The 16,110-nt window shown below is 34.9% G+C and overlaps 1 protein-coding gene and 1 long non-coding RNA gene across 2 annotated transcripts; both read left to right on the forward strand.

Moving 5' to 3' along the window:
• Window positions 1–600: 600 nt before the first annotated feature.
• On the forward strand, window positions 601–13,131 carry LOC124374686 (enhancer of mRNA-decapping protein 4-like; the record flags this gene model as incomplete). The annotated part of the gene is given in 9 exon segments (XM_046832859.1): window positions 601–782; window positions 1,921–2,627; window positions 2,629–3,055; window positions 3,527–3,966; window positions 3,968–4,467; window positions 4,470–4,563; window positions 11,604–11,767; window positions 12,974–13,007; window positions 13,009–13,131. Coding segments are annotated over 9 exon segments (2,671 nt in total), but the record flags the coding sequence as incomplete, so codon positions are not given.
• On the forward strand, window positions 13,132–16,049 carry LOC124374687. Its single transcript, XR_006923595.1, has 2 exons — window positions 13,132–13,170; window positions 15,802–16,049. It is a non-coding gene; the product is annotated as an uncharacterized LOC124374687 (long non-coding RNA).
• Window positions 16,050–16,110: the final 61 nt, after the last annotated feature.

The following is a 16,110-nucleotide window of genomic DNA, read 5'->3' on the forward strand; positions in this document are numbered from 1 at the left end:
TCTTATTATAAGTAACCTAATGATCTCAAAAATGCTGTTTGTCTTCTTGTATTTGACGTATCCAATTACATTGTAAAATGTTTTAAAGGAAATAAATAATATTGTCTATTGTCTATTGTCTATGTTAGGTGCGGTGGTATATTGTACCATCTAAACATCAAACACGCAAAACACTGCGTAAAACTGTGAGTAACGTTAAAAAAGCCATGCAGAGACAAGATGAATGTGTGTTATGTGCATTTTAGAGCCCACTTTATTCTTACATTTTTAATCTGCTAGAAAAGACACAAGACAAAATATTTTGTGGACCTTAAAATTACTTCTGTATTGTGTCTTAAAAGTGTTGCGAGAATATGCGTTTTATGAGAACTCAACCACTATCGCACATACATAATTTTATATTCCTACGCAAGGTTTGTTTAATTAATTAGGAATATAACTTAAAAGACTTTCTAAAACATCATTGAAAATGGCTAGGCTGTTCGTAAGAGTAAGATCGTTCAACGACCGGCATCAATTATCTAGAGGTAAGTCTGCCTTCTGGATAAGACTATTGACAAATTTCTTGTTGCAGAAACTTTGGTGAGCCTGATGTGGAAGACTCGGTAGAGGTGTGTGTGCCACCGAAGTGTCGGTGACACCCAGCGCCGGCAACCATGAATCCGGTAGCTCCAAGGTGAAGGTACACAACATTGTAGACTACACGTGGGAGGAACGGTTCCACACGGGCCAACTGCTCGCTGTCCATATGGGAGGAGTCCTCATCGCGTATGGGATCAAAGGTAACATAGATTCATAGAACTCGTCAAAAATGTGAATACCATATTTAACCCTTTGAGTGCCGATGTCCGATTCTACCAGATGTCAAAAGTTGGCAGAAAAGTGCCAATGTCAGATCGGACGTTCAGGAAAAAAAATCACTATAAAACGAAAAACTTTATATTTTTAAACTAATATCATATTAAATTGTTCATAAAGAACTGTTCTTTTAAAAATAAATTGTTATAGTACACTTCCGATCAATTGACTTAAACGAAAATAATCTATAAGGCACTGACATCACTGTCAACAGATAGTGACACATTACTCAAAAGTTGTATAACTCACTCATTATTGAAGATAATGATATGAATTTTTCAAGATTTATAGACAATTGAATACTCTTTCCAGTGATACGGACAAAGAAAAGGATATGATTTTTTTGTAATGTGATTAAAAAAAGAAATTTATTTATAAATTCTGGATTTTTTTTAGGTAAGTCAATTTTTGGTATTCCTAAATTTAATGTTTTAGTGACTTTGTTAACTATGTTAATTATGTTTTATGTTAATTAGGCAGAGTTTTCAGGGGAAAAATATGTTGATAGCTTATTAAATAATCAAAGTGTGAATTTTTTTACTGAAACCTTGCAAAATGCCTTCAAAAGGGCAGGCACTTTTAGGTACACCCACTAGAAAAATATCTGGCACTTTTCAATACACCCACTCAATAAATACTTGGCACTCAAAGGGTTAAACTTAGGTGTCAATTCTTATTCAATTATTTGTAAATTATTGTGTGATTAAAAATATGCTCTAATATATAGTACTAGTACTTCCTATTGTTTTCATCTTGGTATGAATTGTCATACACAATTATTGTGCAAGATATTTTCATTTTGCCACTTAAAAAAATAATTGTAACTTCTGAGGAACTAAAGTTAAATTAAGTTCCAACTATAGATTAGCTCCACTTTGTGTCAAGTTAAAACATATTTCTCTGCTATGTCTAGGATTTGTATTCCATTAAAAAAATTAAATTCCTTATTGTGAACAATTTCATTACTTGTATCATGATTTACATTTGTTTTGAATTTGAATGTAATTAGTAGAAAATTATACAGTGGTTTATGTTTTTAAATAATACAAATTTTGTTTGCAGCCATCAACAAGACCGTGGGTGTGGTGCGCGTAGTCAACAGGAAGACCGATGAGAGGGCTCTCATTAAAGGCATGGAGGGTGCAGTGCAAGACATAGCGTTTGCTCATATTCCCAAAGAGGTGATCTTGGCGTGCGTCGACCACAACGGGAACTTGTTCGTTTACCGGGTGATAGAGGACTGTAAGTTTCGGCTCACGTGCGAGCTACAGCTGCATATCTTACCCGATGACGAGTACGTGCCACAGACCGGAGACTTCTACCGTGTAATATGGTGTCCGTTCATACCAGAGCTGCCAGATGAGATCGAAGAAGAAGATGTGCAGGAAGCAGCGGAGGATGTTGCATGGCTCTTGGCACTGTCTCGGGGCAAGAAGATGGAGTTGTGGAACATCAAAATGGTGACGAAAAGACATTCCACGGGTCCTGTCAAGCCGGGGATGGTCAAGATGGGATATCTGGAGATCAACGAACACCAGAAGCCCATAGTGGACGCGGCGTTTGCTCCGGATGGAACAGCAATAGCTACTGCTAGTCTGGATGGTGAAATTAAGTTCTTTCAAGTTTACATGCAGAATGGGAAGAAACCCAGGTGTTTACATCAGTGGCAACCTCATGGAGGAGAGCCGTTGTCATCATTGTTCTTTCTGGACAACCATAAGAACTACAACCCTGACATTCAATTCTGGAAGTTTGCAATAACTGGAGCGAAAAAACAATTCGGAGTTGAAGGTGTGGTCTTGTGAGTCGTGGACTTGTTTGCAGACTCTGGCGTTCAAAGTGAGGCCTGACAGGCCAATTAATTTGAACGCTTCTTTAGATTTAGCTTCTGGTTATTTATTACTTTCAGATTTCCACCACAAGATCTTGTATGTGTTACAGCTGTACACTAACAACAGTGAGACTTCGGCAGCAATAATTTCAATTTCAGAGTTCCTACTCCCTTATCCTATTTTAAGTTTTGGAATCGTCGATGCTGGAATCCAGCGTTTCAAATCTGACAATTTGGAAGAAATTTGTAATGATGAAAATGATGAAGAAAGTGTGCTAGGAATTCTAGTGAGAATGTATTTAGTTCAACCAAAGTCTCTTCAGGATTGCCAAATCGCTTTTATTCCTCCTAAAACCGGGATCCTTCGATAAGTCCACGATCAAATATCAAGTCGACGAACCCTGCCCATGTGTGAATGGAGATTTGAGTGCTTCCAATCCTAATTTACAAGAGTTACCAGCCAACCACAGTTCCTTACACCTGAAACCTCATGACTCCAGATGCTTTCAACTCACCTGTAAAAACACGAAACATCTGCTTCGTCTCTGATCAAAGCACATACAGATGAGACTTCCTACTCGAACACAACGACTTTGGTCGCGAGTCCTCATTCTGAAGAGACTGAAAATAATTTATTAACAGGAGTGGACGGTAATGTAACAGCGGTGTTCGGCTTTGCCAGTGGTGGAAGCAGTCCTAGTAGGGAGGTCCAAGAAATTCTAGGTGAAACCAGTTGTTTCTACAAGGAGACTGATGATATACCACCGGAACAAGAACAGGTTGGGACATGCCTTCACCAAAAGAAAAGACTGTTTGGCCAGAAATTCCGATGTTAAGGGCAACTGAAAGTGAGAAAGAACGAAGAGCAGACACAGATGCGGAGAAGTGTGAACCAGGCAGAAGCCAGTGGAGGAGGAGATGCTGAGGTCTGGAAAACCACTCAGCGTTTGGAAACATCTGTAAGCTCGATGATCCATATCACAAATTCTTTACTGCAAGCATTTGAGGAACAAGCCGCTGAAGTGAAACAACTTCGCGAGGAAATTCGCCAACAAAACATGCTGCGAGAAATGGAGAAAATTATTTCCCACAATTCCCAGCAACAGATGACTATTTTAGAAAAAATTCTTGCATCAAAAGAAAATAAACATCAACAAGAAGCACTGGCATCAGCTGTTTCACAATCTGTGATCAATTTTCTCAATAGCAAAGTTTTTGAGTCCGTTAACAAAGAGATTTCATCAACTGTTGTACCCGCAGTTAATAACCAAATAGAAATCCTTGAAACACCAAATTCATGTTGAGATCGACCAGAAATTGAGTGCAACAGATCATCTGCTGAAAGAAAACATTACGAAGCTTGTACACAGCAAATCCGTAATGGACGTATTAAGCGCTGCAACCGTATCAAGTCTCACCCCGGTGATTTCTCAGTGTTACAAAGAGTACTTTACAAACGTCGCTCTGCCCAGTTTTGAAAAGTCCTGTTCCACGATGTTCAATCAGATCAATGAGATTTTCTCAAAGGGCTCCAAAGAGTTTGTCACCGCTCTGGACGCTCAGTCTCAACGCGTCGCGGAGAAGAATCGTGAACAAAGTGTTCAACTGCAGGGTCTGTCGGACGTGCTCAAGAACTGTACGATGCAGATGAACAACGAGCTGAAGAAGTCGGTGGCAGGCATCGAGAAGCAGGTGATGGATGCGGTTACGAGTGCCCTGACCTTGCAGCAAGCTGCGCTGGAGGGCAGCATGTTTGCCGCAGTTAGATCTCGCAGCGTCACACACCGGCTCCTCATATCATGGACACCAAAATACAACAGTCCCAGATCCTACAACTAGTCACCCAGGGACAGATCAATACTGCCTTTCAGCAGGTAAACTACACAGCAATTTTCAATGGTTTGTTTTTACAACTTTCATTATAAGTACAGTCATATTTTGAAATCACTATACATTTTGTGTAAAATGGTAATATTTTTACCAAAATTCTCCACTAGTTTTTGTACTCTAAGGTAAAATATTTTAAGTTTGCTTTAATAGACATTCTTTTTGTTCTCTTAAGAGAAGAAGCTTAAATTGCACTAGTCCTATAAGTACCTTTGGGCTGCTTCCGGAGTGACAGGATATTCTGAATGGGTAAGGTTAGGGTTAGGGGCCGTCTCCTATTGAGATCCATGAGGAAGAATTTAGGGCACTACTCTAAAGTCGTGCCCCCTCGAAAGAAAAGGGAGGCCAGCTCTGAACCAGCCTCTCCAGTCAAAGCAGGCAGGGGGTGGCACACCTAATGTTGAGGCAAACAAAAACCTCTTGACACTTAGGGAATGAACCCCACCAACTCCAACAGTCATCTCCCGCAATAGACTAGACCTCTCTAAGCTGTAAGCTCGATGATCCATATCACAAATTCTTTACTGCAAGCATTTGCCGCAGAATGCCCTTGTACCCTAGAATCTCAACATGTGCGGTTAGTGGTGTGCCGCTCCTGGACATCCATAAGGTTGCTCAGATTTAAGTGACACATCGGTTTTTGCTGTGCCCAGTGGTAGATTCAACTGGAAAGTATAAACTAGCCAGAAGTGATTCCTGCTGGGTTTAACGGACATTTAAGAATATTTCAGACTCTGTCAAAATCATAAACAGAGATTTAGGAAGAAATACAAAAAATAGAGCTAACATCTCACTAAGAAGCAATGCTAATTTGATAACTGATCCTAATGTTATTGCCAATCAGTTTAATGAATATTTTAAGGGCATCCCTGAACAATTGGCTATTAATTTTTAATAATCTGAATTACTCTTTTAAGGGTAGAAGAATTGAAAAGCAGCATGTTTCTTCACCCAACCTCTGAAAAAGAGATTCTTAAAATAATAAAGAACTTGAAGAATAGTTTTGCAGTTGGTTGGGACTGCAATAAGTACTGATTTATTAAAGAATATTTCAGATGTTATAGCAGGACCTTTATCATCTATAATTAATACAAGTTTTGAAACAGGAATTTTCCCTGACAGTTTAAAAATTTCTAAAAATTGTGCCTATTTTTAAAAACAAGGGAAAACTGCTCAGAAATTATTAACTATAGACCAGTTGCACTTCTGCCTGTTATTTCTAAAGTTTTTGAGAAAGCTATTTGTAATAGGTTAATTGATTTTTTAGAAGCTAAGAGCATTCTTTTTGTAAATCAGCATGGATTCATGAGGGGGAAATCCACTTTGTCAAGCATAATCAAATTTCTTAATGAAATAATGGAGGGAATGATAAATGGTGATTTTTATTTGTGGTGTGTTTCTGGATTTGCAAAAAGCTTTTGACTGTGTAAATATAAATATTTTGGCTTGATAAATTAGAAAAACTACGGAATAAGAGGGACACCTCATGATTTACTGAAAATCTTACTTGGGTCTGTCGGAAACAGTTTGTCACCATAAAAAAATGATCAGGGGTGGGGTGAAGTCACATCTAAAAGATCAGACATTAAGTGGGGTGTGCCTCAGGGTTTCCGTTCTTGGTCCATTGCTATTTTTAATATATATTAATGACATTGGAAATGTAAGTAATCCTAACCAGACAATTTTTATATGCAGATGACACATCTATACTATATAAAACACAAAAATTTGGGAGGATTAGAAATCATAGCAAAATATACAAATTAATAATATAGTGCAATACTTTAATGAAAACTTTTTTAACAGTTAAATGCAAATAAATCAACAGCTCTTCAATTTTACTTCAAATAAAAAATCTTCCTTTGAAATTCAAATAGCAGTTGACAACTTAGTAATACCAAAGTTTGATTCTACAAAAATTTCTCGGATTGATTATCGACAAAAATTTAAAAATTGGAATGACCATATAACTACTCTTTGTTTAAAGTTATCTAAAGCAATATTTATGATGAGAAAAACTGTCTGAATTTTGCAACGAAAAAAGCTCTTAAAATGGTATATTATGCATTTTTTTACTCTCAGTTAGTTTATGGTATTGAAATATGGGGAAATACATTTTAAGAAGAACATTAATAAAATTTTATTAATACAAAAATAAAAAGCAGTTACGTTATATTTCTTGGTATTGGCTATAAGGATTCATGTAAACAAAAATTTCAAGAACTTCATATTATGACAGTCCCTTGTTTAATTGTGTATAAACTTTTGCTTTATATGGCTACGTCAAACAAGCTAACATATTAATAACATTCACCAATATAACACAAGGGGTGCAAACAATATTGTAACCAAAAACTGATTTCCAAACAATATTCATTAGCAACATTGCTTCTTGGACCAAAATTATGGAACACACTGCCAAAATGGGGTTAAGATCACTGCCATTTAGTATTTTCAAAAGACAAATTGGATTTTTCCTTTTGGAACACCCACTTTATGAAGTGGATGAGTTTTTTGGGATTAGTTATAAATTAGATAATTGTTGTTGATTTTGGGAAATTCTTTATTCTGTATTGTAATTAAGTTTTAAATAATTAATTGATTTGTTTTAATTTGATATATTTATTTAATATATCACTTCTTTTAAAGATCTGGACGAACTGGAGGATTACATTGCTTTTAAAAACTGAAATGTACAATATTGTGTTTTTCAATGTGACAATGTATGTAATCTTTACGGTAATAAATGAGTATCATTGAGTATCATTTGGGTTGAATCACAATATAAAAAAATTAGATAATTGTGATTAGGTATTATTCATTTGTATCAGAACCTCTCCTTTAATAAAATTGTGATATTATTTTGAATATTTCACTTGAAGAGCAGATTCCTTTATTTGGTGGAAGCAGTGCTTATATTAAATTTAGAAGGACTGCATCGGTGCAAAGTTTTCATACACTATGACGTCTGTAAAGATGCGAGTTCAAGCAAAAAATGTGCAAGGTGTATTCATTTGGCTGCATTACAAAGCTGGTTGGCTGAAATGATGTTAATACTATTAGTTATGAAAGTGTTGTAAGTTAGTTATAATACTTTTTTGTTGATAAATCTTCCTTAAAAAAAGGCTTATTCTCTGAAACCTATACAGGGTGATTCATGAAAGTTCTCCCCCCCACTTCTACAGCACATTTTACTAGTAAAATAATGAAAAAATGTTATATAAACATAGGTCCGAAAAACGCTTCGTTAGCGAGTTACAGCTAGCGAAAGATTTCGCCTGAATTCCTGGGTAAAGAGTAAAAATAAAGCCATACTGAACTTTTGGAAAGGTTAATTAAGTAAGAAATATCGTGGATTCTTATGTATTTTTACCTGATAAAGCTAATAAAATAGGTTTCAGAACTGTACCTGTAGTAGTTTTTGAGGGATTCAGGGTTTAAATGCAAAAAATTGGGGCACGAAACAATGTTTTTTTTTAAGTTTGATGTACAATAACTTTGTTAAATTGGTAATAAATACATAAAATCAACAAACATTAATTGTAGAGAATTTAATTCTGAGAAAATTGATATAATCAAAGTCTAAAATAAAACAGAAATAAAGTACCAAAAAATCGATTTTATTCAGTATAATACATTACTAGTTGTAAGCAAAATTAATCAGGTTGGGCCAACCGTACGCAGCTTTTATAATAGATGTTCGAAAATGAGGCCATCATTATTAATACATTTTGCAGCACGTTTGTGTATTGCTTTTGTTGCGTTTCTTAATTTTTCAGGACTTCCCTGTAACTGCACAGCCGAATCCATAATACGGGGCAAATAATTCATCACGAGAATTCACTTTTGTCTTGTATACAATGTATTTCATCCATCCCCAGATGCAATAATCCAATGGAGATAGATCTGGTGATCTTGGTGGCCAAGGGTGAGGCCCTCCACGACCAATCCGGTGTCCAGGAAATTGATGATTTAAGTAAGCAGAAACGGCACGTGAAAAAGTGGGGAGGTGCTCCGTCATGCTGGAAGTAACAAATTTTGTCTGAGATGTAAAGGAACATTCTCTAACAACTGCGGCAAATCTTCTTGAAGGCAATGCTAATAGAACTCAGCATTTAGGCGTCCAGGTAATATGAAAGGTCCAATCAGCCGATTGTGCAAAAGGCCACTCCAGACATTGACGCTAAATCGGTGTTGAAAGTTCTGTTCCACTACCTCATGTGGATTTTCTTTCTGCCATGAGTGTTCATTGTGCAAGTTATTGACACCATCCCGAGTGAATCGTGCCTCATCCGTAAACAAAATACGCTTGTAGAGTTGATTATTAATATTCAAAAAGTTGCAAAACTCCAAGCGAAGCGGACCATCCCCTAGCTGTAGATGTTGAACCTTTTGTTTATGAAACGGATAAAATTTGTTTCGATTAAGTGACCTCCACACCGTTTGACTGCGAAACTCCTATCCGCCTAGAAAATACGTCGTTGTACTTACACCTGGACTGCGATGAACAGCATTAATAACAATATCATCATCAAGTTGGACAGCTCGTTCATAATTGGTTCTAGTACTTGGTAGTGATCCTGTTTCCCGAAGAGTACGAAAAGTTCCTGAAATTGTTTTGGTATCTGGAATCCTCCTATTAGGGTAACGTAGTTCATATTCTTCTACAGCAGCTCTAGCATTACCATTACAGTAACCCAAAATAAAAACCATAATCAGCGTATTCCTCTGATGTAAATAAGTAAGGCATTTTTTTCGCTGAATAAACAATCGAATTATAAACTCACAGAAAAAATTGCATTTAATAACACGGATTCACAGAACCCGATCTCCTGCTGTAGCTTGCAAAACACCACTAATACACAGTTCTAACGTAACAGTACAGAATTACCCATTGTTTGATCAGCTGTTATTCGTGCGTTACCAAACTTAGAAATTAATAAAACAAAAAACTGCATTTCGATGATTAGTAAACAATAAATGGGAAAATGTTTTGCTTTCATTTTATTTTCGAACATCGTAATAAAACATATATTTTTATTTACAAACAAATTTATTTAACAGTTAATCTTGGTTTTCCTCAATTTATCTCATCATTAAGGAACAAACATTTTGTTTTTGTTTTATTTTAACTAAATACCGTACGGTAATTTCTTTAACAGCTGGTAATGTATTATACTGAATAAAATCGATTTTTGTACTTATTTCTGTTTTATTTTAGACTTTAATTATATCAATTTTTCTCAGAATTAAATTCTCTTACAAATTAAATGTTTTGTTGATTTTATGTATTTATATTACCAATTTAACAAAGTTATTGTACATCAAACTTAAAAAAACATTGTTCGTGCCCCAATTTTTTGCATTTAACCCTGAATCCCTCAAAAACTACTACAGGTACCAGTTCTGAAACCTATTTTATTAGCTTTATCAGGTAAAAATACATAAGAATCGACGATATTTCTTACTTAATTAACCTTTCCAAAAGTTCTCAGTATGGCTTTATTTTACTCTTTACCCAGGAATTTCAGGCGAAATCTTTCGCTAGCTGTAACTCGCTAACGAAGCGTTTTCGGACCTATGTTTATATAACATTTTTTCATTATTTTTTACTAGTAAAATGTGCTGTAGAAGTGGGGGGAGAACTTCATGAATCACCCTGTATTACAATTTTCTTAATTTTATTTTAAATAAAAATTTGTTTTACAGGAAAGAAAAAATTAAGGGGAACCCTGTAAGGTTTTTACTACTAAATATAATTTGTAAGCAATGAATTTTTTTTATCACGCAGTGTTTTGTGACATATTTCTGAGGCTGTATTCAAATAATTTAACATTGTGTATGTTATTTTCTGACACATGTATATTGAGTTCTTTCAAAATTATTAGCGTTTCTTCTGTATAGGGTCAGGCAGACCAGACCACCTGTCCATGATGTGTAGCAACTGAACTTGAGAAACCTTCTTTATTTATTTTAACAAAAAAAAAACCCATATTTTGACCGCAAAGAATTTGGAAAAACAATTTTCAACACCCGAAAACACACAAAAATAGCACTGTGGTGGGAGGTAAAGGTTTATTTTGTAAAGATTAAGATGAAAGGTAGATTTAAGCTCTACCTCATTTTAAAGATCGATTCTCCGATAATTTTGAAAAAAATGTTTTGATTTAACTTCTTGTATACAGGATGATCCAAAATGTCAAAGTACAGTTTCACAAAGTTTGAAAACACTGTAAAGCAACAAAAAATGTCTTGAAAATTAGTATTTTTAGGGAAGTATTTAAGAGAGCCATTGAAATAATTGTAATGAAAGTCATACCTTGCTTTTTGAATGTTTTAGATTTTACAAGTTTGAAATATCTTAAATTTGAAACTAAATATTGAACATTGAACACAACTGTAACAAATTGTTTGAATACTTCTTTGGTAACCTTGGATAAAAATTTGGATTTTCTAAAAATTTTAACAAGGTAAAACTGTGACATTTTGCACCACACTGTTTACAAGAAGTAAAATAAGTTCAAAATTCAACCTTCAGAACAAGGTTCGGCTCGACCTACCTTTACATTTGAAAATTAAAATTAAATTAACCCTACCTTCCCAAAAGTGCTATTTTGGGATCTTTAATTTGAAAATTAAAAATGAAATTACTCCTACCTTCCCAAAAGTGCTATTTTGGGATCTTTAAAATTATTTTTCCGATCCATAATTCTTTGAAGTCGAAATATTTTCGTTAAAACAAAAAAAGGTCGGTTTCTTGGTTCAGCTGCTATGCATCACGGACTGGTGGTCTGCCTCATCCTGTATACAAGTTCAATTTACTGTCAGTCTTTTTATTAAAAATCATGATACAAATGTGTAACAATTTTATAAATTGTTGCGTTCCAATGCCTTGAAAAATCACAGTTTACACTGTGACTGGTGTGTGTAAATCATCCTGAGCTCAAAGCTAGTCCCAGACTTCAAAGTTCTATTTTCATATAGGATTTAATTCAAGCCTACAATATGGAATTACATGTATGTGCAGGCACTGTCAGCATCAGATCTGAACTTGGTGGTGTTTGTCTGTGAAAAAGTCAACCCTCAGCAGTTGTTCAGCCAATCTCCTTGCCCTCTGCAACAGCACGTGCTCCTGTCTCTGGTGCAGCAGCTTTCCGCAGACATGAACAACCACACGGACATCAAACACAAGTAGGTCAAACTGCCGTACATTTGGCATGAGAATTTTGATATATAACAAGAGCAGGTTTACCTTTTACCGGATTGGAATGTGACCAAACTCCTTCTTTTGCAGACCTACTAAAGAACTGTAGAGACTAGAAATAGTATTGTGTAGATATTGTATAATTGTGTAAAATGGACTCAGTGAAGTAATCTCTTTGATCCTGTAATTTGGCAACACTGCATATTTCAATTTTAATGTCTCTATGTTGAGAATAAAAGAAATCTAGTATAGGTAACCCTGCCTTTTCAATACTATCGTAACTCTTGTATTGAAATTTACTTGTTTGTCCCACTAAATCATGGAAACCACTGTGCATTTGGTCAGTCGTAAATTGCTTTATAAAGTTCGAGTCATAATTAATTTGCTTATACAAGGTAGAACAAAAAGGTTTATTGGAATTAATTGCTATATCAAGGGTGATTCAAAAGAGCGTTGGTTTTGATGTATCAAATTAAGATATTTATTGTTATCGAAACTAAAAATAAATACAGTTCATATAACCTTCCAATTTCACGTATAAAAAATTGATTTCATGCATGTGGCCTCATCTACTGCGCTGGCACGCAACAACTCTGCCCATGAAATTCATGATCAAATTACCACTTTGATTTTGCCGACAATCTGTAGAATATTCCCCTTCAAGTCACTTATGTTTGAGGTTTATTGGCATATACCAATGACTAAAGATGAAAGTCATAAGGTATAAGTCACACGACCTTGGTGGCCATTGATGGTCGGAATTCTGAGAAAGACGTGATCCTAGAAAAACCGTGTTCACGAAGCAACAGAACCCTGCAACCAGAGTTTGGGCAAAGAAATTTTTAATTTAATATTTCTGAATTTTTGTTGAAAAACTTTTTGCAAAAGTGTCAATTGATGAGAATGGGTTGCCAGTTCATTCTGTTCCCAGGTGTTATATTGATGGTAGTTACCGTTAATTATTTGAAGTCCCATTCCGAACTTCATAGGTGTACAATCTATAGACTGTAAGAATTTTTAATTCTGCACACTTTTCACAATACAGAATTGAACACTTCTGTTTCTGTGGAGAGTTCCTTTCTCAACAACAAGAACATTTTAGTCCAAAAGCGATGATGTTAACTGAAACTGTTTCATATAGTAATATATAGCCTAAGTAAATGTGAGTGCTGACTGACACATTGATATTACAGGTACCTGGAGGAGGCGTTGATGAACTTGGACATAAAAAAATTCAATGACACGAGAACACATACCCGTTGTATTGAACAACCTCCAGAGACAACTTCAGGCTTACATTGCCAACAATCCCAATAACAGGATCACCAGGAGTATTAAGCTTCTGCTGCTGGGCGTCGCAGGCAATGCTAAATGACTGTCGCTAGCCATGGTGAGTACTGAATACAGTGGTACGTTCACATAAATTTAGAACCAAAATAATTTAAGAGAAAAATTCTGCTTTGTTTAAATTTAACACAATTAAAGAGTACAGGGAGTCCAATTTTTGGTGGATAAACAGTTGTCGTTCAATTATAATTTTCTTCCTTGTGTTCAAGTCCAGAATGCAGTACCGAGTAGTATTAGAAAATATACCAAGGAGTTCCACAAGGGTCTATCTTGGGTCCTGTCCTATTTTTTTATTCATGTGAATACTCCATGCGTCAGCCTCAAATGGGAAAACTATTCAATACACAGATGACACAACTTTTTCCCTGGTTGAATCTCTTGACTTCTTTAGAGATTCCAATGGTGTATGATATTGTTCTGGAGGAAAACCGATTCTGCTACGTTTCTAGGAATACACCAGAATAAAGGATTATCCTGGAAAGTTCACATTGAAAATGTATATACTAAATTGCCATCTAGAAATTTTGTCCTTCGAAATTTTATCAAAGTTTGGTACCGTCTGATGTTTTAATGGTAGCTTTGTTCACGATTAGTATTTTTCATACCTGACCTACAGATTTTCTCTTTGAGGCAGTTTTGGTGCCGTATTAAACTTGGAAAGACAATTCAGACTGCAAAAACAGCTGTTCAAATCATTGCAAAATTGATCCATAGAGTCGTATCTTCAGAGAGCTTAGTCCGCCAACTCTACCCAGCTTATATATTTTAAAACAGTCCATTTCACTGTTGATTTAAGTGTATATTGACATATGACAGTGATATACACATATGAGACAAGAGTTCGGGAGCGCTTTCGAGAGCCCAAACAGAATAGAATAAGAGTTCGGGAGCACTCTCGAGCTGAACAGCATAGAACAAGAGTTTGGGAGTGTTTTCGAGTCAAACGCCATAGAACAAGAGTTTGGGAGTGCTTTCAAGTCAAACAGCATAGAACAAGAGTTTGAGTGCTTTCCGAGCTGAACAGCATAGAATAAGCAGCATTTGAACGGCTCCCTTCTCAGGCTGGGATATCAAGCTCATTAAGTCTCCATAAAACACTAAATTTAGAAACCAATAAAAGAAAAATTAAAACACTGCCTGTGTTCTGTGCTCTTTACTCAGTTGGTGAGTTCATGGAGCACACTCAAGAACGATATTCGTGGCAGTGTTAACAATTCTGACGTATAATCGCTGGTTTATCCAGATTTATATTTATTCGGATCAACAAGGTTGTACTGTATTTTCAGTGTCATGATAAGTTAGAGGTTGGTTTGAATTGAGTGAAGTATATAAGATAAAAGTTCCATAATCGGCAAAACCATCACTATTAATGATTTGTCAAACACCACATTCTTGTTTCTGAGGCATTCTCTGTATAAAATATGAGCCAGGATCAAGTAATTCTTGCATCACCAAAGGATGGAAACCGATTTTAACTTGAAAAATGTTTGTTGAGATTCAAAATCCAAGGTAGAATGAAATAGTTCAACAAATATCCATGGAACTAAAAATTTTACAAATCTGAAAAAATAAGGAATTTTGTAAAACGTGAAAAGTCAGGAAGAATGATCTGATCAACCCAGTTGTACAAATTGTGTTTAAAGTCTCTTATAACATCCATTGTTGCATCTTTTTGTTGCAGAGTGTAGTATTAGACTATTTTAAAAAAATGTTCATGATTGATAAATCTTGTTTAACACTGTGTCCCTAAGTATACAGCTTGTACAACACATTTTTAGTAATAGATATCTCTCAGCATAGAAAGACATAAAAATGTAATAAGATTAAACCAACAGAGTTGTTGAAAATCATTAAATACCTAAAAAACATTTTCAGTTTTTTCATTGGTACAGAAGTGCAATGAACAGAAAAAAACATGTGAGACATATATACACACTGTTTCGCAACTCAGTGCTTAGCCAGAAACTACGGCATGCAGGTAGCTCTTGAGAGATGGAAGTTGTAAGGTTTTTAGAATTGAAGACATATTTTATATAGTGCTTTCATCAGTTAGTGCATCATCACAATAGAAAACGTTTATAAAATAGGAAGTAAACAAATTATAAAAGTATTATGTAGGGAAAAAATATGGTTTACAGTTCATAATTTTTTACTGGATTTCTTCATTTACAAAAGGTAGGCTAATATCACTAAAATTTACAGGAGGTTTAGAAATACACTAGTCTTTTAAATCTGTCCATACATGCACTTTCAATTTGGTTTCTTTTGGACCAAGAAAATTCTTTTATACAACGGATGGATTTGAAATATATGTGATGATTTTCTTTTATAATATGTTTTACTAATTTAGATTTTCAGTTTACTTTTTTTTTGTAATTGTAAATCTTTTATACTCATTAGTACAGGCCTTGGGTGTATGTCCATTATAGTTTTTTTGTCATCCACATTTATTGTATATATCATGATATGTACAATTAGCTGGTATGCAAGGATAAAGTAAAAAAAAAAAAAACATAAGTGATTATAATATTATACTGATAATGGTAGTGAGATTTGAGTTTTTAATAGCCATACCATGTCCTCAATTTTATGTTCTTATTTACTTTAACGTACTCAATTTTATGTTTTTATTTGCTTTAACTTGTCTCATTTCATAGTTGTGTATTGATTTCAGGAGATATTGACATGAGTCACAAAGACGCAACATTCCATCTTGACAATCAGACGATTCAGCTTGAGAGATTTGTGATTGAAAATGTGATGGGGCAAAACAAATAAGGCTGCAGTTAAATTTTAATCTGACTCAAATTTTACTTTTTAAGAAATACACTTGTTTTTGTTGTTTAATCTTTTAAGTATTGAGTTGTTTCCTAACACACTAACTTATGATGACAAGAAATGTATTTATTTGATTTCAGATTCCCTTTTTGTTTCATTGTTTACATGACCACCATGTAAGGTTTGCACATATTAAGTCAGTATA

This window comes from Homalodisca vitripennis, unplaced genomic scaffold, assembly GCF_021130785.1.
Source record: "Homalodisca vitripennis isolate AUS2020 unplaced genomic scaffold, UT_GWSS_2.1 ScUCBcl_9546;HRSCAF=18071, whole genome shotgun sequence".
Taxonomy (NCBI): Eukaryota; Metazoa; Arthropoda; class Insecta; order Hemiptera; family Cicadellidae; genus Homalodisca; species Homalodisca vitripennis.